At 43.5% G+C, this 15,937-nt stretch overlaps 1 protein-coding gene across 1 annotated transcript in view; it reads right to left on the bottom strand.

Annotated features, from left to right (window-relative positions):
* The window catches only part of SLCO2A1 (solute carrier organic anion transporter family member 2A1), an 81,132-nt gene that overhangs the window by 38,678 nt on the left and 26,517 nt on the right, over window positions 1-15,937 (bottom strand). The window contains exons 2-3 of the mRNA XM_037525967.2: window positions 7,074-7,211; window positions 5,541-5,703 (exon numbers count right to left, since the gene is read on the bottom strand). Coding sequence (XP_037381864.1) covers window positions 5,541-5,703; window positions 7,074-7,211 — 301 coding nt within the window. The remainder of the gene's footprint in view (window positions 1-5,540; window positions 5,704-7,073; window positions 7,212-15,937) is intronic.

Below are 15,937 nucleotides of genomic sequence, written 5' to 3'. Positions count from 1 at the left end.
AAATAAAATAATAGCAGATGGACATAATTTAAGACACATTATAATTAAACTTTTGAAAAACAAACAAGGAAAAATATTAAAAACATTCAAGAGAGAATAGTAACCTTTTTTCTAAGGGAACACCTATTATACTTTGGACTTACCATGAGAAGCTTACAGCAAGAAGGGAATGGCAGGAGATATTTAAATTACTTGAAGTAAAAGATGTTCAACCTAGAATATTTTGCAAAATTATCATTCAAGACAGAAGGAAAGATAAGAACTTTCTATGAAAAGCAAAAATTAGGGCCTCCCTGGTGGCACAAGGGGTTAAGCACCGCACTATGAAGCTATCCACAGCCTCTGCAGCATGAGTTCTATCCCCAGCCGGCCAGGGAGAAACCCACATGGTGCAGCAGACCTCTCCTGCCTCGCCCACTGCTCCCTTCAGCAGTGCACTTCAGTCAATCTGCCTGTTCTGTTCCCCACTCTGTCTCTGGTGAATCCTCTTACCCCCCTGCACCTCTCGCCTGTACCCCAGCTCTTGTATGCATAAATAAATAAAATCTTTAAAAAAAGAAAAGCAAAAATTAAAAGAATGTATCATTATCAACTGGACATGAAAGAATGACCAAAAGGGCTATAATAAAGCAACAAGAAAACAACAAAACAAAAATCTAGAGGTAACAGACACCTAAATAATACAACAAGGAAGAGAGGGAGAGTGAAAATGTGGCTCAGCAGAATCAGTGGTCATTTTTACAATGCCAGTTAGGATGAGATCCACTGTCCCTGGGAGGCAAAGTCCTGGGTCCAAACTCTGTGGCTGGCATTGCTAAGCTGGAAAAAGTGAAGGCTAAAGAACTTCCCACCAAACTAGGCTAGATGTTGCTATTGTATCTTCTGTACATAAAAATAATAAAAGTCATCCTTTAAAAATAAAAAGAATATAATAAAGACCATATATCACAAACCTACAGTCAATGTAACAGTTCATGGTGGCAAGGTGAATTTTCCCCTTTAATATCAAGAATAAAGCAAGGATGCTCACTGTTACTTCTGTTCAATTGTTAGAGGTTTTAGCTTGAGCCATCAGACAACAGGAAATTAAAGGGATCCAGGTTGGAAAACAAGAAGTAAAACTATCACTGTTCAAAATAATATAATATGATATGATGTTGATATGAGATGAAATGATATAATATAGAAAGCTCTACAAACTCTACCAAAAAAGATATTAGATGAATACAGCAAAGTGGACGTTTACAAAATCAACATATAAAAATCTATTGCATTTTGATGCATGAATAATAAATGAGAAGAAAAAAATTAGGAAATAATTTCATTTGCAATCACAACAAAAAGCATCATATACCTAGGAATTAAGCTGACCAATGAAGTGAAAGACTTGTACAATGAAAAGTACAAGATATTCTAAAGGATATACATCATGAGAGGGAAAACATTCTATGTTCTCCTGATTGGTATAAATACAATCAAAATGATTATTCCACGAAAAGTGATATAGAAATGTAATGCAATCCCCATTAAAATACCAACACTCTTCTTCACAGAATAGAAAAAAAAATGTTACAAGTTCTATAGAATCTATAAAAGGCCTTGAATAACTAAAGCAATCCTGAGAAAAAGGAGAGAAACAGAGGCATCATGTTACCTTACTTTGTACTATAAAATAACAGTAATTAAAACAATATGGTATTGGAATTAAAACAGACATAGGGCTCAGTGGAACAAAATAGAAAGTCCAGAAAAAACCCACATGCATATTGGTACTTAATTCATGATGTAGGAGCTACTACCATGCAAAGGGGAAAGCAAAGTCTTTTTAACAAATGGTTCTGGGAAAACTGAACAGTCACATGTAGAAGAATGAAGTTGGATTGTTCGAACTCCATGCACAAAACTAAATTCAAAGTGGATTAGAGACTAAGACCTACAACAATAAAATATATAGAAAAAACATTGTTGATACATTTCATGACATCAGTCATAAAGATGTTTTTTGGCGACTCCACCCTTACAACAAGGGAAATAAAAGCAAAAATAAACAATTAGAATTACCTCAAATTGAAAAGCTTTTACACAATGAAAGAAAATATGGGTAGTTTTAAGAGACAGCTTACTGAGTGGGAGAAAATTCACATATTATGCAACCAACAAGGGGTTAATATCTAAGACATACAAAGGCTTATTCAATTAGGCAATAAAAACACCCCTCAAAACCCAACTGCCAAGTGAGCAGCAGAAGTGAACAGACAATTCACCAGGAAGGATATTGAGAAGGAAAACAGACACATGGAAAATGTTCATCATAATTTTCAATAAAGGAGAAGAAGGTGAAACCACAGTGAGATACTATCTCCCACATACAAAAATGACACATGTTACAAAGATACTCAACAAGTGCCAGAGAAGATGCAGAGAAAGAGGAGCCTGTGATAATGTTGTTGGGAATGAAAACTAGAGCATCCATTTTAGAAAATGATTTGGATTTCTCCTTAAAAAAGTAAAAATAGAAATAAATACCTGATGACCCAGCAATCCTATTCTTGCATTTATCTGAAGAATATGAGCTTATCAACACGAAAAATTATATGGTCCACATTGCTTATTATAGCATTATTTACAATAGCAAGGATATGGAAACAACCTAAGTACCCAATGATAGAAAACCAAATCAAGAAGATGTGGCATATATACACAATGAATTAGTATTTAGTCACAAGGAAATATGAAATGTTGCCATTTACAACAAAATGGAAAGAGCCCTAGTGAATTGACAAAGATGCATACATCGCGGATAACTTGATAAAGCAAAATGCTTCGGAAAACTGTTGGTCATTAATAAAGTTAACTCTCTAAATTAAGAGGGAGTCTACGGCCATACCACCCTGAACACACCTTATCTTGCTGAAACTAAGAGAGAAGGGGGATGGAGAAAGTGTTAAAATGGCATAAGGTATGATGGGGGTGGAGGAAGAATGTGAAAGATAGGCTGAAGAAAATATTTACAACTCTTATTTCTAATAAAGAACTTGTATCCAAAACTTACAAAGAACTCTCAAATTTCAAGTAAGAAAGCAAATAACCCGATTTTTAAAATGGGCAGGATGCTTGAACAGGTATTTTCCTCAATGTATGGATGACATCTGGATAAACACATGAAAAAATGTTCAGCATCATAAATATATTTATACTAAAACTTACACTCCAATATTTATAGCAGCTCTATTTATAAAAGCTCCAAACTGGAAGCCATCAGAATGTCTTTTGATAGGTAAATGGATAACAATGGTAAATCCATACAATGGAATACTGTTCAACAATAAAAAGGAATGAACTTCTGATACATGCAACGTCTTAGGTTTTTTTTTTTTTAATAGAGGCATGTTTATTTATTTATTTATTTATTTGTTTGTTTGTTTTGTTTATACATGCACTGGGCACAGTCAGAAGCGCAGGAGGGTGAGAGAATTCACCAGAGCCAGAGCGGGGAGCAGAGCAGGCAGAGGAGCCTAAGTACACTGCTGAGGGGAGCAGCAGGCCGCAGGAGGGGTCTGTGCGCCATGTGGGACCCTCCTCCGGTGGCCGGGGAGCAGCCGGGGATCGAACCGGCGCCGCAGAGGCTGCGGGCAGCTTCGCAACCCAGCGCTCAACCGCTGCGCCACGGGGGAGGCCCCAACAACTTAGGTTAATTCCAAAGATATATGCTGCACAAGAGTCCAGTCTCAAAACCTTACATATTTAATATCTTCATTTATGTGCTCTTCCCTGAACTACAAAACTACAGAGATGGAATATGGACCAGTCATTATACATGTCTGGGAGCGTATAAAGGAATTGCATGAAGGGGTTTTGGGGTTAATAGAGCTATTCTTTAACCTGATTGTGGTGGGTATACAAATCTAACAATTTTCTATAAATCTGTTCAAATTTTTGCCCCCAAATTGTTTATTATACTCTCTAATAACTTTTTAAATGTTTCATGAAAGGGTAACTGATGCATAAATACCAAACCAGTAAGAAGACAAAAATAGGACTAAAGAAGTAAGACACACTCTTAGAAAGAAAGTATATAGATGAGCAACAAGCTTAAGCAACTAACTACAGAAAAGTGGTTACCCCAGGGGAAAAGTGAGGAGCCAAGAGGGAAGAAATGTTTTATTTCTTTTTATAAAGAGGTACCTGACAACCAAAGTGTTCACCCACAAAAGTTACACCCATACAATGGCATATTATTAAGCTATAAAAGAATAAAATTCTGACATATGCTACAACATGAATTAACCTTGGAAACAAAATGCTAAGTGAAGTAAGCCAGATACAAAAGAATAAGTGCCGTGTGGTTCCACTTGTAAGAAATATCTAGAATGGCCAAATTCATAGTGACAGAAAGGAGATGAGAGAGAGCAGGATGAGAGTGGGGGTGGGGGAGAAGAGGGGAGTGGGGAATTATTATTTAATAAGTACAGATCTTCTGTTTGGGGTTGATGCAAAACTTTTTGAAATAGTGGTGATAATAGCACCACATTGTGAATGTAATTAATGCCATTGAATTATATCACTTTTGATAAAGGAGATGCAGGTGACACCCACATGGTTAAAATGGCAAATATTTTACCACCATAAAAAATAATGTGACACACTAAACCACTGAATTGTACACTTAAATGGGTGAATTGATAGTATGTGAACTGTCTCCAGAGATCTAGTGAAAGAAAATAGGAAAGGAAAACTAGCAAATCTTAGTGATCAGTATGTAAGTGTCATTTTACTTTCTTTACTTGTGAAATAATTCAAAATGTTTCATATTAACGAAATCATTTTTAAAGAAAATGGAGCTCTTACAGGGCTCAGTGTAATTTAATTCTGTACCTATGAATTATATAAGATCTCATATCTTTTACCCTGCTACAAGGTATAATATTGGGAATAAGTCACAGAAGGGCCATTTGCTAAGAATTAGGTGCCTGAGTCTATGTCTCCCTAACAGACGAGTGTCCTTGGGAAGTTACTGAACATCTGGATGCTAAATCCTCATCTTAGACATTTTCTCTCCCCTTATAATGTATGTGCATTGTAATGTAGAGAATGACAGATGAATGTACAAATGTCAGGATGTGTTAAACACAAATTAAACATGGAGGAAATTCACAGAGCTCATCATGGCCAATGCTTTGACCATCTTCCCATCAAGCCCAATGCAGGCTACTTTCACAAGTGTCCCCACTTGTGTACCAGGATCATCCCTGGCATGGAGCACAGGGAATCATGGAATCAGAAGGGGAGATAAATCACCACACCCCTTCCTCTGCAAGCCAGAGCTGGCATATGGCTCCATGGCTTGACATCATTCTGCACGTTCTGACTTTCAATGTGCGCTGGGGAGAAACAAAACAATAGAAGCCAAGGAAACTTTTTTGTGGGAGAGGCGCACACGGCCCAGAGTGGTATCCACTGCCCCAGGAGCATCTGCTAAAATTTTGTGGGATGCCCACCCTCTCCTTGTCCCCTTGGAGCAGGGGCTGGAGGCAACTTACCCACGCTGGCCAGGGTATACTGGTAAGGCTCCGAGAGAAAGTGTGGGAGGGTGAGGACAAAGGCACCCAAAGCCAGGAGGAGACCTCCAATGCCAATCAGCCTAGGGCGGTGCACCCGGCTGCCAAAGTAGCTGACGAAGATGATGAGGATGGCATTACTGATCTGTGCAGAGAGCAGAGGGGTTGAGTGAGACCAAGACTCCATCCTTCCCATCCACAGAGGAGATCTGATGGTACCTTGTCCAGAGTGGCTGGAGGCTGCCCCATGTCAATTGGAGCCCCGGCAGAGCCACAGTGTCAGCCTTACCCAGAGAGGCTCTTGGTGGGAAGTTTCAGAAAAAGGGAAGTATCTAGAGAACATGAAAAGCTCAGAGCCCCAATTTCAGGCACCTTAGGACCAAACCTTCTAGAGCAAAGTCCAAGGAAGTCTCTGCTCCTGGTTGGTCTCTAGAAGCAGCACCTTGTTCCCTAACTAAACTCCATCAGGACTCTGACTCAGTTGTCAGAATAAGCACTTTGCAGCATGCACTATCTCATGGCATCATGCTACAGCTCCTTGCACAGAAGACAAGACTGGGGCTCTGAATATTAAGTCGCTTGCACAGGTCCTTGAGGTTGGGAGGTGGTTGGATTTGGAATTGTCTGGAATTGCCTAACTGTAAAACGCTTCATCCAAAGAGATTTATTGCCTCTTGGCGGGAAGGTTTTGGTCCCAACAGCTCTTCTAATAACCTGCCCTTGGCCCTCCCTGGGTCTGCTTCCACTTCCATCAAATGAGGGATCAGGACTAAATTACCCATAAGTCCCTTCAGAGATTGTTTTCCTTTTACCCTTTGTGAGCGAGAACCACCTGCATCACAGGGTTATCAAAGTCACAGGCCAACGTTTAGAAGGGTGCAAGCTGTATGCAAAGAGCTGGTTCACTGTCCTGGAAGAGAGGATGAGCTATATGGAGAGGTGACCCCAGTCACCAGGGATCACCAGGAAACTCAAGACACAGATCACAATCAGACATACACAAACATACACACACAGAGACATTAAACACACAGACTCACACAGAGAAAGAAGTGAAGCAATGCATGCAGGATAGGAGTTCGAGGGGGAAGGGTCTGAGTGCCACCAGGCCGGCAGTGAAGACTCAGATGGGCCACAGGGCTTGTGGACAAGGGTCTGAGGTGGGGAGCGGGGGCAGTGGAAGACATTGTGCTTGCTCCCCCACCTGCATTCCTGGACTGGGGACAGGTAGAGGCCACATAAAGTCATGGTTCATCACAGAACTCAATTAGAGGTAGACAACCTGCACACCTGGAGCAAGCCACAGCACCTGCTGAGCTGCACTGTCCTCATCTGCAGGGAAGGCCTCAGGAAATGTAGTGTTCCTGCCATGCTCGCCTACCATTGGACTTAGCTGTCTCCATTGGCCACACGTACATCCCAGCTCCCCGTCCTCTGCTCCTCTGAGCCTTCCCCAGATCCAGAGGTCAGGGTAGAGCACAGTGAGGTCTCCATGGACCAGAAGCTCCTGCTTACCTCATTCAAACTGGAAATGAGACCCGAGGAAGAACTGGAGAGGCCAAAACGCTTCTCAATGGTGGTGAGGCTGCTCTTGAAGTAGGCACTGTACAGCAGCTGGCAGAGCTGCAGGATCCCATGGCAGAGCACGAACACCTGGGGAGAGACCATGGGCCTGTGAAGCCTTCCATTCTGGGGTCCCCGAGGCCTGTTTCCTCACCTGTTACTTGGGAACACTCACTTCAAAGGTGAGACCTGGGGGTGAAATGTCATCATAGCTCTAACCACTTTTCATCCCATAGACTCACGCAGTCTGTGTTAGCCATTCCCACCATTCCTGCCATTCTTATCACCGTGACCGTAAATGGTGACTAAAACCACAGGGTTGGAGCAATACCCTCAAGGGAATGATCTGACATCACCAGGCACCCAGGTCACTCAGCCCTTTGAATTGTTCTGACAGCACAGCAGAGACCCCCAGGGTGTGGCTCTGTCTCTCCTGTGTCCTGTGAGGACTGACAACACCTCTCCTGCCAGTTCAAATAACTCCCAGGGGAGGCTCTGGGTCACACTGCCCCGCTCTCTTGGTCTGTCCTCCAGCCTCTCTTCCCCATCAATATGCAACCTATAAAACCACTCCAAATATCCCAAAGAGGGGATCCCCCATGTGGTCCCCAAAGCATTTGGTATGAATGGTCTTCCTCAAGCCTGTAATTACCCCTATTAGCACTAACTATGGTTGTGCTTGTGCCTCCCCTGGAGGGATGATAGGGCCTACATCATGTATCTCTAGGTCCTACCCTGCCCTGAATGCCTTGCCCTGGATGTAAGTGAGTAAATGTGAGTTCTGAAGTTGATGGGGACAGATAGGAGTTCGAGACATGAGCAGTCAGCTCCAAGCTGAGCTCTGGGACCTCTTGGGTTCTCACCTGGGTAAACAGACTCAGAGCCAAGAGTGCCATATTCCTAAGCCCCTTTCACCACTTACCTGACATTGACCCCCCCACTCTCCACCCCAACACACACACACACACACACACATACACACACACCACCCTTCTGGAGATTGCATTTTTCCTCCAGGGAAGGACCCTGCCAAAGCTTCTTCCTTAACTGAAAGGCTAGCATCTCAGGAGAGCAGGTGGGACTCCACTTCCATTTCCATTTCCTTGTAAAGCGGAGCCTGCCTCCTCCACAGGGGTCCCACTCCAGATGGTGGGAGTGGAGCTGATTAGGCTAAGGCACTAATCCATCCCTGATTTCCTAGCAAGGTTCTACTCTGCTTCATTTCACATATTGAAGCTCTTTTTCTTCTAAATTTACACTTGTACTGAACTGGTTTATAACATATAGGTTTTAAGTATGCAACATTAAAATTTGACATTGGTATATGCTACATTATGATCCCCACCAAAAGTCTAGTTTCTATTCTCTACTATACAGCTTTTTACCTGATGGAATTCTCAATGTCATTTTGAAAATGATCTATTCCCACTCTCTTTTACAAATGTGAAAGCTGAAGGCAGAAGAGGAGGACCCTGAGTGCCTTCCATTTGTAGATTCTTGGCTTAGGTGTCCGCGCTTGAGATGCCCGGAGTGGACAATGACACTCCTTCAAAGCTGAGCTCAAAAGATGAGGTCTTTGTTCCCTCCCCTTCGATAGGAGCCAATATTAGCTACTTTCCTCTAATGAAGAAAATGAAGCAGAAGTGATGCCCTGTGAATGCTGAGGCTAAGTCCTCAAAGCCAATAGAGAATCTGCTGACTCTCTTGGGACCCTCAAAACTCAGACTCCATGTTGTAAGGAAGCCCAGTCTTCCTAACAGGGTGGTCACACCCTGGTGTTTCATTGAAACCAGATTAGGTTTCAACCTAGAGTCAGCATCAGCTGGCAGACACATTACTGAATAAGCCTTTAGAAGATTCTATCCATAGCCTTCAATGCCAAGTGGAACAGAAATGAGCTCTTTCTACCAAGCTTTGGACAGATGGCAGATTCCTGAGCAGACTAAATGTCACTGTTTAAGCATTAAGCTTTGCATTGCTTTATCATGCATCATTAGATAATTGCAAGACCTGCTGCCACACACTTTGTCCTTCAAGAGTTCAAGGTCATACTACTCTAGCTCCCATAGCACACACCAGTGTCTGTGTCTTTGCTCACATTCTGCAGAGTCATCTTCTCTTTCTTTGTCTGCATATCTCTTCCTTGCCCTTCAGAGGCCCCCCTTGTCCAGCATGAGACTCAGTTATGTGGCCAGTTCAAGGCTGTTTTTAAAATCCCAGCCACCCTGTGGCTGATTTCTGCACAGTGTGTTGGCACATGGCTGGCATCAAGGACAGCATCAGGACATGAGTGAGGGCTGTCAGAGCAATCTAGGTGATACGGTGAGGGCCTGACTGGAGGGAGGCAGTGGGGGTGTAGGGAGGCACTTATTCAGGGGCACCTGGCACTTGTTCAGGCACTTGTTCAGGGTGCGTTTATAACAGGATGGGCCCCAGTAAAGGGGGAGGTTCCAGGTTCCCTGCCCCATCCAAGGGAGGGTGGAGCTGAGCAGGGAAGAGAAGAGGCTGGAGAGACTGGAGAAGGAAGGAAGAAGGATGCGGAGCCAGGAGACCAGGAAGAGGCACAAGGGGCAGAGAGACATGTGAAGAAGCTGCACTTGCTTTTTGGCCCTGGACTGGCTGAAACAGATGTGGGTGAGAGACCCGTGGGGAGGTTAAGGGTGGCAGCTTTGATTTGATTTTGCTTTTGCTTTTTTCCTTCCAGACTTGTCTGGCCCCTTCTGCCCCTTTCCTATGGGTCCCCACCAGAAGGTCCTATAGACTTGTGGCAGGGTTTCGGGCCTTGCTTTGGGCCAACGCTCTTTGGATGGGCATTTATCCACGAGGGGATGGATTACTTTTGATGCTTGATTTGGAAACTTTATTCTTTCCCTTTTCTGTATTGCACACTAATTGCATTAAAGTCCCTTTCCATTGAAGGTCATAAGTAGCACTAGAGGGTGTTTTGTCTTGATGCGGTAGATGGCAGAACATATTTAGAGCAGGCAGGTTTGGGGTCCTAGGGTGCCCCTCTCCCTGCCCTGTAACAAGTTGACAGGGATGTCACCGATGGCACTGGAATTAAAGGGGCAGTGTGTCCAGCTTAAGTGTCAGGAGGGGGCAAGGTCCGGCATGGAAATTGGTGGCCCAGGAGGAGAAGTGTATATGAGTGAGGGCAGTGAGCAGTTTCAGAACACCCAAGTTTCTGGGCATAAAGCTCAGGAAGAAACTGTCTCCCCCTTCCAAGGTAGTAGTGAATTAACAGGACTGACTAATTTCTACCAAATTCCATGGCAGTCTCACGAGAGGAAGGTGAGGACAGTGGGAGAGAAAATTTGTGTCAGATCTTTTCCTGAAAGATACGTATTCGCTTTTTCCCGTAGAAACACAAATCTCCCACTTTCTCAGACTAGATGTTGGTAGAGGACTCCACCTAGAGTGAGCTGGCACCATTCCACATCTCTCACAGAACCAACCTCACCACCCCTGCGGCCCTGGCAGGTCTGGGTGCACTGGCAGAAGTATTGGCATGTATTTGGACCCCAGGTTCCAGGGGATGTAGCAGGCAGTGAAAATTCAGATATGTGGCTGCAGGGAAAGGAAGGGTGGGAAAATAATACCAGGAAAAGAAAAAGAAGTAGATGGAGAGTTTCAGTAGCACTCTCTGGCCAGGGTCACTTGGGGTGACAGCAGTCTGGCCCCACCTACTGAGGTTATGTGGAAGGACCGTGGGACCATGACCCCTGGATGGAGCAAGAAACAATGCAGACAATACAGAAGAAACAGAAATCCATCTGTAGAGGAGGAGCCTGGGTTTCAGAAGATATGCAGATGGGTCAGTGGGAGAAGGGACCCCTTCTCTGGCTGGGTGGCAGTCCACCCTCCACCATCTGGTAGATGATAAAGTGTGTGCACTGTGATGATTTGGGTTTTGGAGTCAAATAAGCCAGGCTCTGTTAAAAATGGTGTGACTACATATGACCTCTCTTAGCAGCGGTCTCTCCACTGATAACGGGAGGAGGTTAATACCTGTTCACAGAGCTGCTGTGCAGCTTAGTGAGAGAATGTGTTTTGTGTGTCCTGCCTAGGTCACAGTGAGGCATCACATACAGGAGGGATAAGAATTAGAGGCGCCCTCCAGTCCCTTAATGTCTTCCAAGTAGCTTAACCTTTGTGTTGCTGTTAGTGCTCTTATGGCATGAGAACTCCAGAACGAATTTCCTACAGAGTGTTACACAGAGCACCACTTGCTCCAGATGTTCCAGGTTGAAAGGATTCCCTGGAGAAAAAAATTAGAAAACTTTGCATGCTAGAATGCCCCTTCATGAGTATTTACAATTCATATTAGCATGGTAAATAATTAGAGAAAACCTTCGGTAAAGGCCTTTTTCACTTCGTTTATTCCAACTCTCTCCATACTTCTTTAACCATGGAACTACCCTCCTATCCCCAACACACACATATACTTTTTAAAAAAAAATACAGCAGATAGTAGCATCCTGCAAAATATACTTTAGAGAAAGAGTCTGTCTCTCAGAAGGCAGCTTATGGCAGAATCTGAGTCATGTGATTTCTTCACAAAGGAAAAGGAAAAATCACATGGACTGTATTATCTTTAAGTTAGCACACCATCATTTGCTATTTCCTTATTCTACTATTTTTCCCTTTTCATTGCATGTATTGCTCCCTAAAATTGCATAATGCATTTGATTTCTCAAGTATTGACAGCTCTACCTGCCAGAATGTAGACTTCATAGAGGAAAAAAATTATGAATATTTTTTAGGACACTATATCCCAAGTACTTGGATAAATGCCTGGTCAAAATTGGGGCTTAGTCATTGTTAAGTGAATGAAGGTGTCTTTAAACTACTCAAAGTGGTGAGCCCTTCTCCAGAATATGCACCCATCAGAGTAGCCATCCAGGAGGTGGCAGGGTTTTTTTAATGATCTGTCCACAATCATTTATGAATTCCCCCTTCAACATTACCTTCAGTGTACAGGCCACACAATTTACACAAGAGCATTTGTCAGCTGCCACACTTACTTAATTTGGTGCAAATCGAAGTCATTTCTGGATATCTCTAAACCTAAATTAAAATGTTAAAGATTTACATATGTACAAGGGGACCTTCTCAGGTGATGGAAGTATTTTATATATATATATATTTTTAAAGATTTATTTATTTATACAAGCACTGGGTACAGTCAGAAGCGCGGGAGGGTGAGAGAATTCACCAGAGCCAGAGCGGGGAGCAGAGGGTGGCAGGAGAGGTCTGCGTGCCATGTGGGACCCTCCTCTGGTGGCCGGGGAGCAGCCGGGGATCGAACTGGCACCGAGGAGGCTTCGGGCAGCTTCGCAACCCAGCGCTCAACCGCTGCGCCACCGGGGAGGTCCAGTATTTTATATTTTGATTGTGGCTGTATTCACACAGTTAAATAACTTTATCAAAACTTATAAAACACTTGAAAACTGTGTACTTTACTATATGTAAACTATATCTCAATGAAGTTGGTTTAAAAAAAATAAATTTAAAAGATTTACAACCATAAAGGCATTCAAAACAATACTCTGATACTTTGAAGGGAATTCCATGAATTATTTAAAAAACATATATAAAAATATAATATATAATATAATATATATGTAAAATGAGCATTGGCAATGTAATAGGAATAATTTTATTCAAGGGGCCCACCATTCAAGAGTCAAATCCACGTAAATATCTAAGTTCCCGGGTGCTAATGGAAACACCTAGGTTTACATGATGAGTATCTGTCAACATTATTCATCCTTGGGCACATCTGGTAGAGAAACTTGAGGAGAAACATAATGCAAAGGGAGCAATCTTGCAGGGTGGGGTGGGTAGGAAGCTCTAAGACTTCAAAATGCAAAGCCATGGTTACAGCCCATTCTTTCTCCAATCCTAACAAACACAAAGGGGAAGTTCAAAGAGGAAGGAAGCAGGGAAATTAGAGTGATTATGAGATATTTCTTCTAAGGAAGAGGAATCTTTTCACCAACAGTGTCGAGAAAGACTGAGAAGACGCTAAGATGCCAAAAGAGGGCACAGAGTGGGGTTTTAGGCAAGTGGGTGTGAGTCACATGGACATAAAAGGTAAGCCTTGAGCACAAGCGTGGAAATCCTATGACTCAGGATGAATGAGAAACGGTCAAAAACAGTAGAGTTGGTTTCCTTTGCTATACCTGTTTATGACCTCGTTTCCAAACTAAATATTGGAATATTCTGGTGCTTCCCAAGAGGTATGTGAGTCTTGTTTCCAAACTAAATATGACCCAAGACATCTAACCATAGTAATATGGACACTGGCAACGGGTCTGAAATGTGATCTCATAGGCTTGGGACCTGCTTAACCTCTGACTCTGCTATCAACCAACTCTGATTTTGTCTGCATGCATCTTGGGGAAGGCAAAACTCTAGAAAAGTCACCTGATGCCTAATGTCCATCCATTAGGATGTCATGTCTCTGAGATATTTTAACATATTGAAGTAATTGAGAGAGGAAATAAAAGCATTCAGGAGTAGATGGGACTGGAGTAGCTGTGACACAGGTTACGACACCCAGTTTGGAATAACTGCTTCTATCAAAAAATGGCAGCTGTCAACAACCTAAATGGAGCTATTCTTAGGGACAGAGGGACAGGGACAAAGAGAGGGAGGGAAAAATGAAAGGGAAGGTGGGAGGGAGGGAGGGAAAGGGACAGCAGCATGAAGCCATATCCTTACCAGCCCAGAGAGTCTGTGCCGAGGGCCACTCTGCAGCTCTCTGAGTGAGGGAGGGAGACAAGGAGGTGCCACTTGTTTAGCTCCTTTAATCTCTGGGAGTCAGAATCTGGCCCCAGAGTACATTCTGTTCCTCCTCTCTCTGGACTGGATCTGACTGCACCCCAGACAGGCAGGAACGCGTCTGAGGCTCACATACCTCTTGGGAAGCACCAGAACAGCACAGCCCCACTGACAGCGCAAGCTGGTTGGAGCAACACTTTTCACCTAGAAGCTCCTGTTCAGTCAGCTGGATTCCCTCCTGTGTAATCATAAAATCTATTTACATTTCTTTCATTTTTTTCATTTTTTTCCCTTTATTCTGAATCAGTGTGATACAAGTATCCCTGACTGTAGCCCACCCCAAGTCCATCTCAAGTCCACCACCAGCACCGCAGCTCAGGAACAACCACCCCTGCTTTTACTTTTTCTGTTGATTATATTCAAAATCATCTGCTTGTTCTGTCATTTCTTGATTTATTACATTTGATTGTATGCCATTATAGAAGAGGATTAGTGCATATATTCTTTTTTTTAAAGATTTATTCATTTATGCATATAAGAACTGGGGTACAGGACAGAGAGGTGCGGGGGTGGGAGGTGAGAGTATTCAGTAGAGCCAAGTGGGATGCTGAACAGGCTGATTTACTGAAATACACTGCTGAGGGGAGCAGTGGGAGAGTCAAGAGAGGTCTGCTGTGCCATGTGGGTAGCTCCCTGGCTGGCTGGGGGATCGAACTCATGCCACAGAGGCTGCGGACAGCTTCATAGGCTTCTCTTAACCCCTTGTGCCACCAGGGAGGCCAGGAGCATATATTCTTACACCTCCCACCCCCTCCCTCTTCCTCCCAACCTTTAACAGTTCTATCACTGTTTGTACTATTATTGGATCACTTCACTCTGTAGCAAACAAAGTGGGAGCCAAAGGAGTGGGGCTTCCCTCTCAGGTGTACACAGCAGCACTAGCTGATAGCCCCTCAGTTCCCGGAGAGGCTCTGTACTTCCCCATGTCAATGCTTACCCAGGATTAACTCTTTGGATTCAGCTCCACTTCTCATTTTCTGATCCTCAATCTGTTCCTCTCCACAGCTGGCCAAGTCCAAGGGCTCCCCTGACTGTAGGCTCCACATATGCACTTGAGAACCTACTTTACTCCTCTCTTTTTCATTCCAACCACATTGAAATGAAATGATTATTATGGACATTATTGAAATATTTTGTTCACACAGAATTTCTCCCCCTTTCTTTTTTCTTTTGTTGGTTTTGCTCATGTTTTTATTCATGACTTTCATTATAATGAGGGTGTTGGAGATGAAGGGGATAAACGACCTCAGTCTGCCATCTTGAATTATAAACCCAATCCATTTCTTGATGCTATCGAGCAAACAAATGAATACTCTGCCCCCATTTTTTCAGCCCTTCTTCACAAACCAGCTCCCCTCCCCTATACCCATGCATGTTGATACCTCTTTATTTGGCTAGAAATTTCCAAAGTAGTTGGTGTGTGTCTCCACAAGAAGGCACGTGGCTGGAGAGTGGTGCTGGCTATGGGTGTCTGCTCATCTCTACTGTACTTCTAGTTTTCAGTGTCTTTAACCTCAGAGCCAATTCTTTTTTTTTTTTAATTTTTAAAAAAGATTTATTTCTTTATGCATACAAGAACTGGGGTACAGGCCAGAGGTGCGGGGGGTGGGGGTGTGAGAGGATTCACCAGAGACAGAACGGGGAGCAGAACAGGCAGACTGACCAAAACACACTGCTGAGAGGAGCAGCAGGCGAGACAGGAGAGGTCTGCTGCACTATTTGGGTAGCTCCCTGGCTGGCTGGGCGATTGAACTTGTGCTGCAGTGGCTGCGGATAGCTTCACAGGGAGGCCCTTAGAGCCAATTCTTAGTCCTGGTTGGCAGTGACCAAATGGGTAAGGCCTGGGAGGTGCAGCTCAGGGCTCAGGTGGCCCCTAATGCAATGGGGACAAAGAAGGCAACTCAGAAAGGATGATTCCTGACTGTTTCCCAATGACCCCAAAGATGCAGCCTTCTAAAGGGGAAGAAGGT

The sequence above is a fragment of the Talpa occidentalis genome, unplaced genomic scaffold, assembly GCF_014898055.3.
Source record: "Talpa occidentalis isolate TD23 unplaced genomic scaffold, MPIMG_talOcc4v2.1 talOcc4.4, whole genome shotgun sequence".
Lineage (NCBI taxonomy): Eukaryota > Metazoa > Chordata > Mammalia > Eulipotyphla > Talpidae > Talpa > Talpa occidentalis.
Note: the sequence above shows the minus strand (reverse complement) of the source record. Positions and strands in the feature narration are given on the sequence as shown.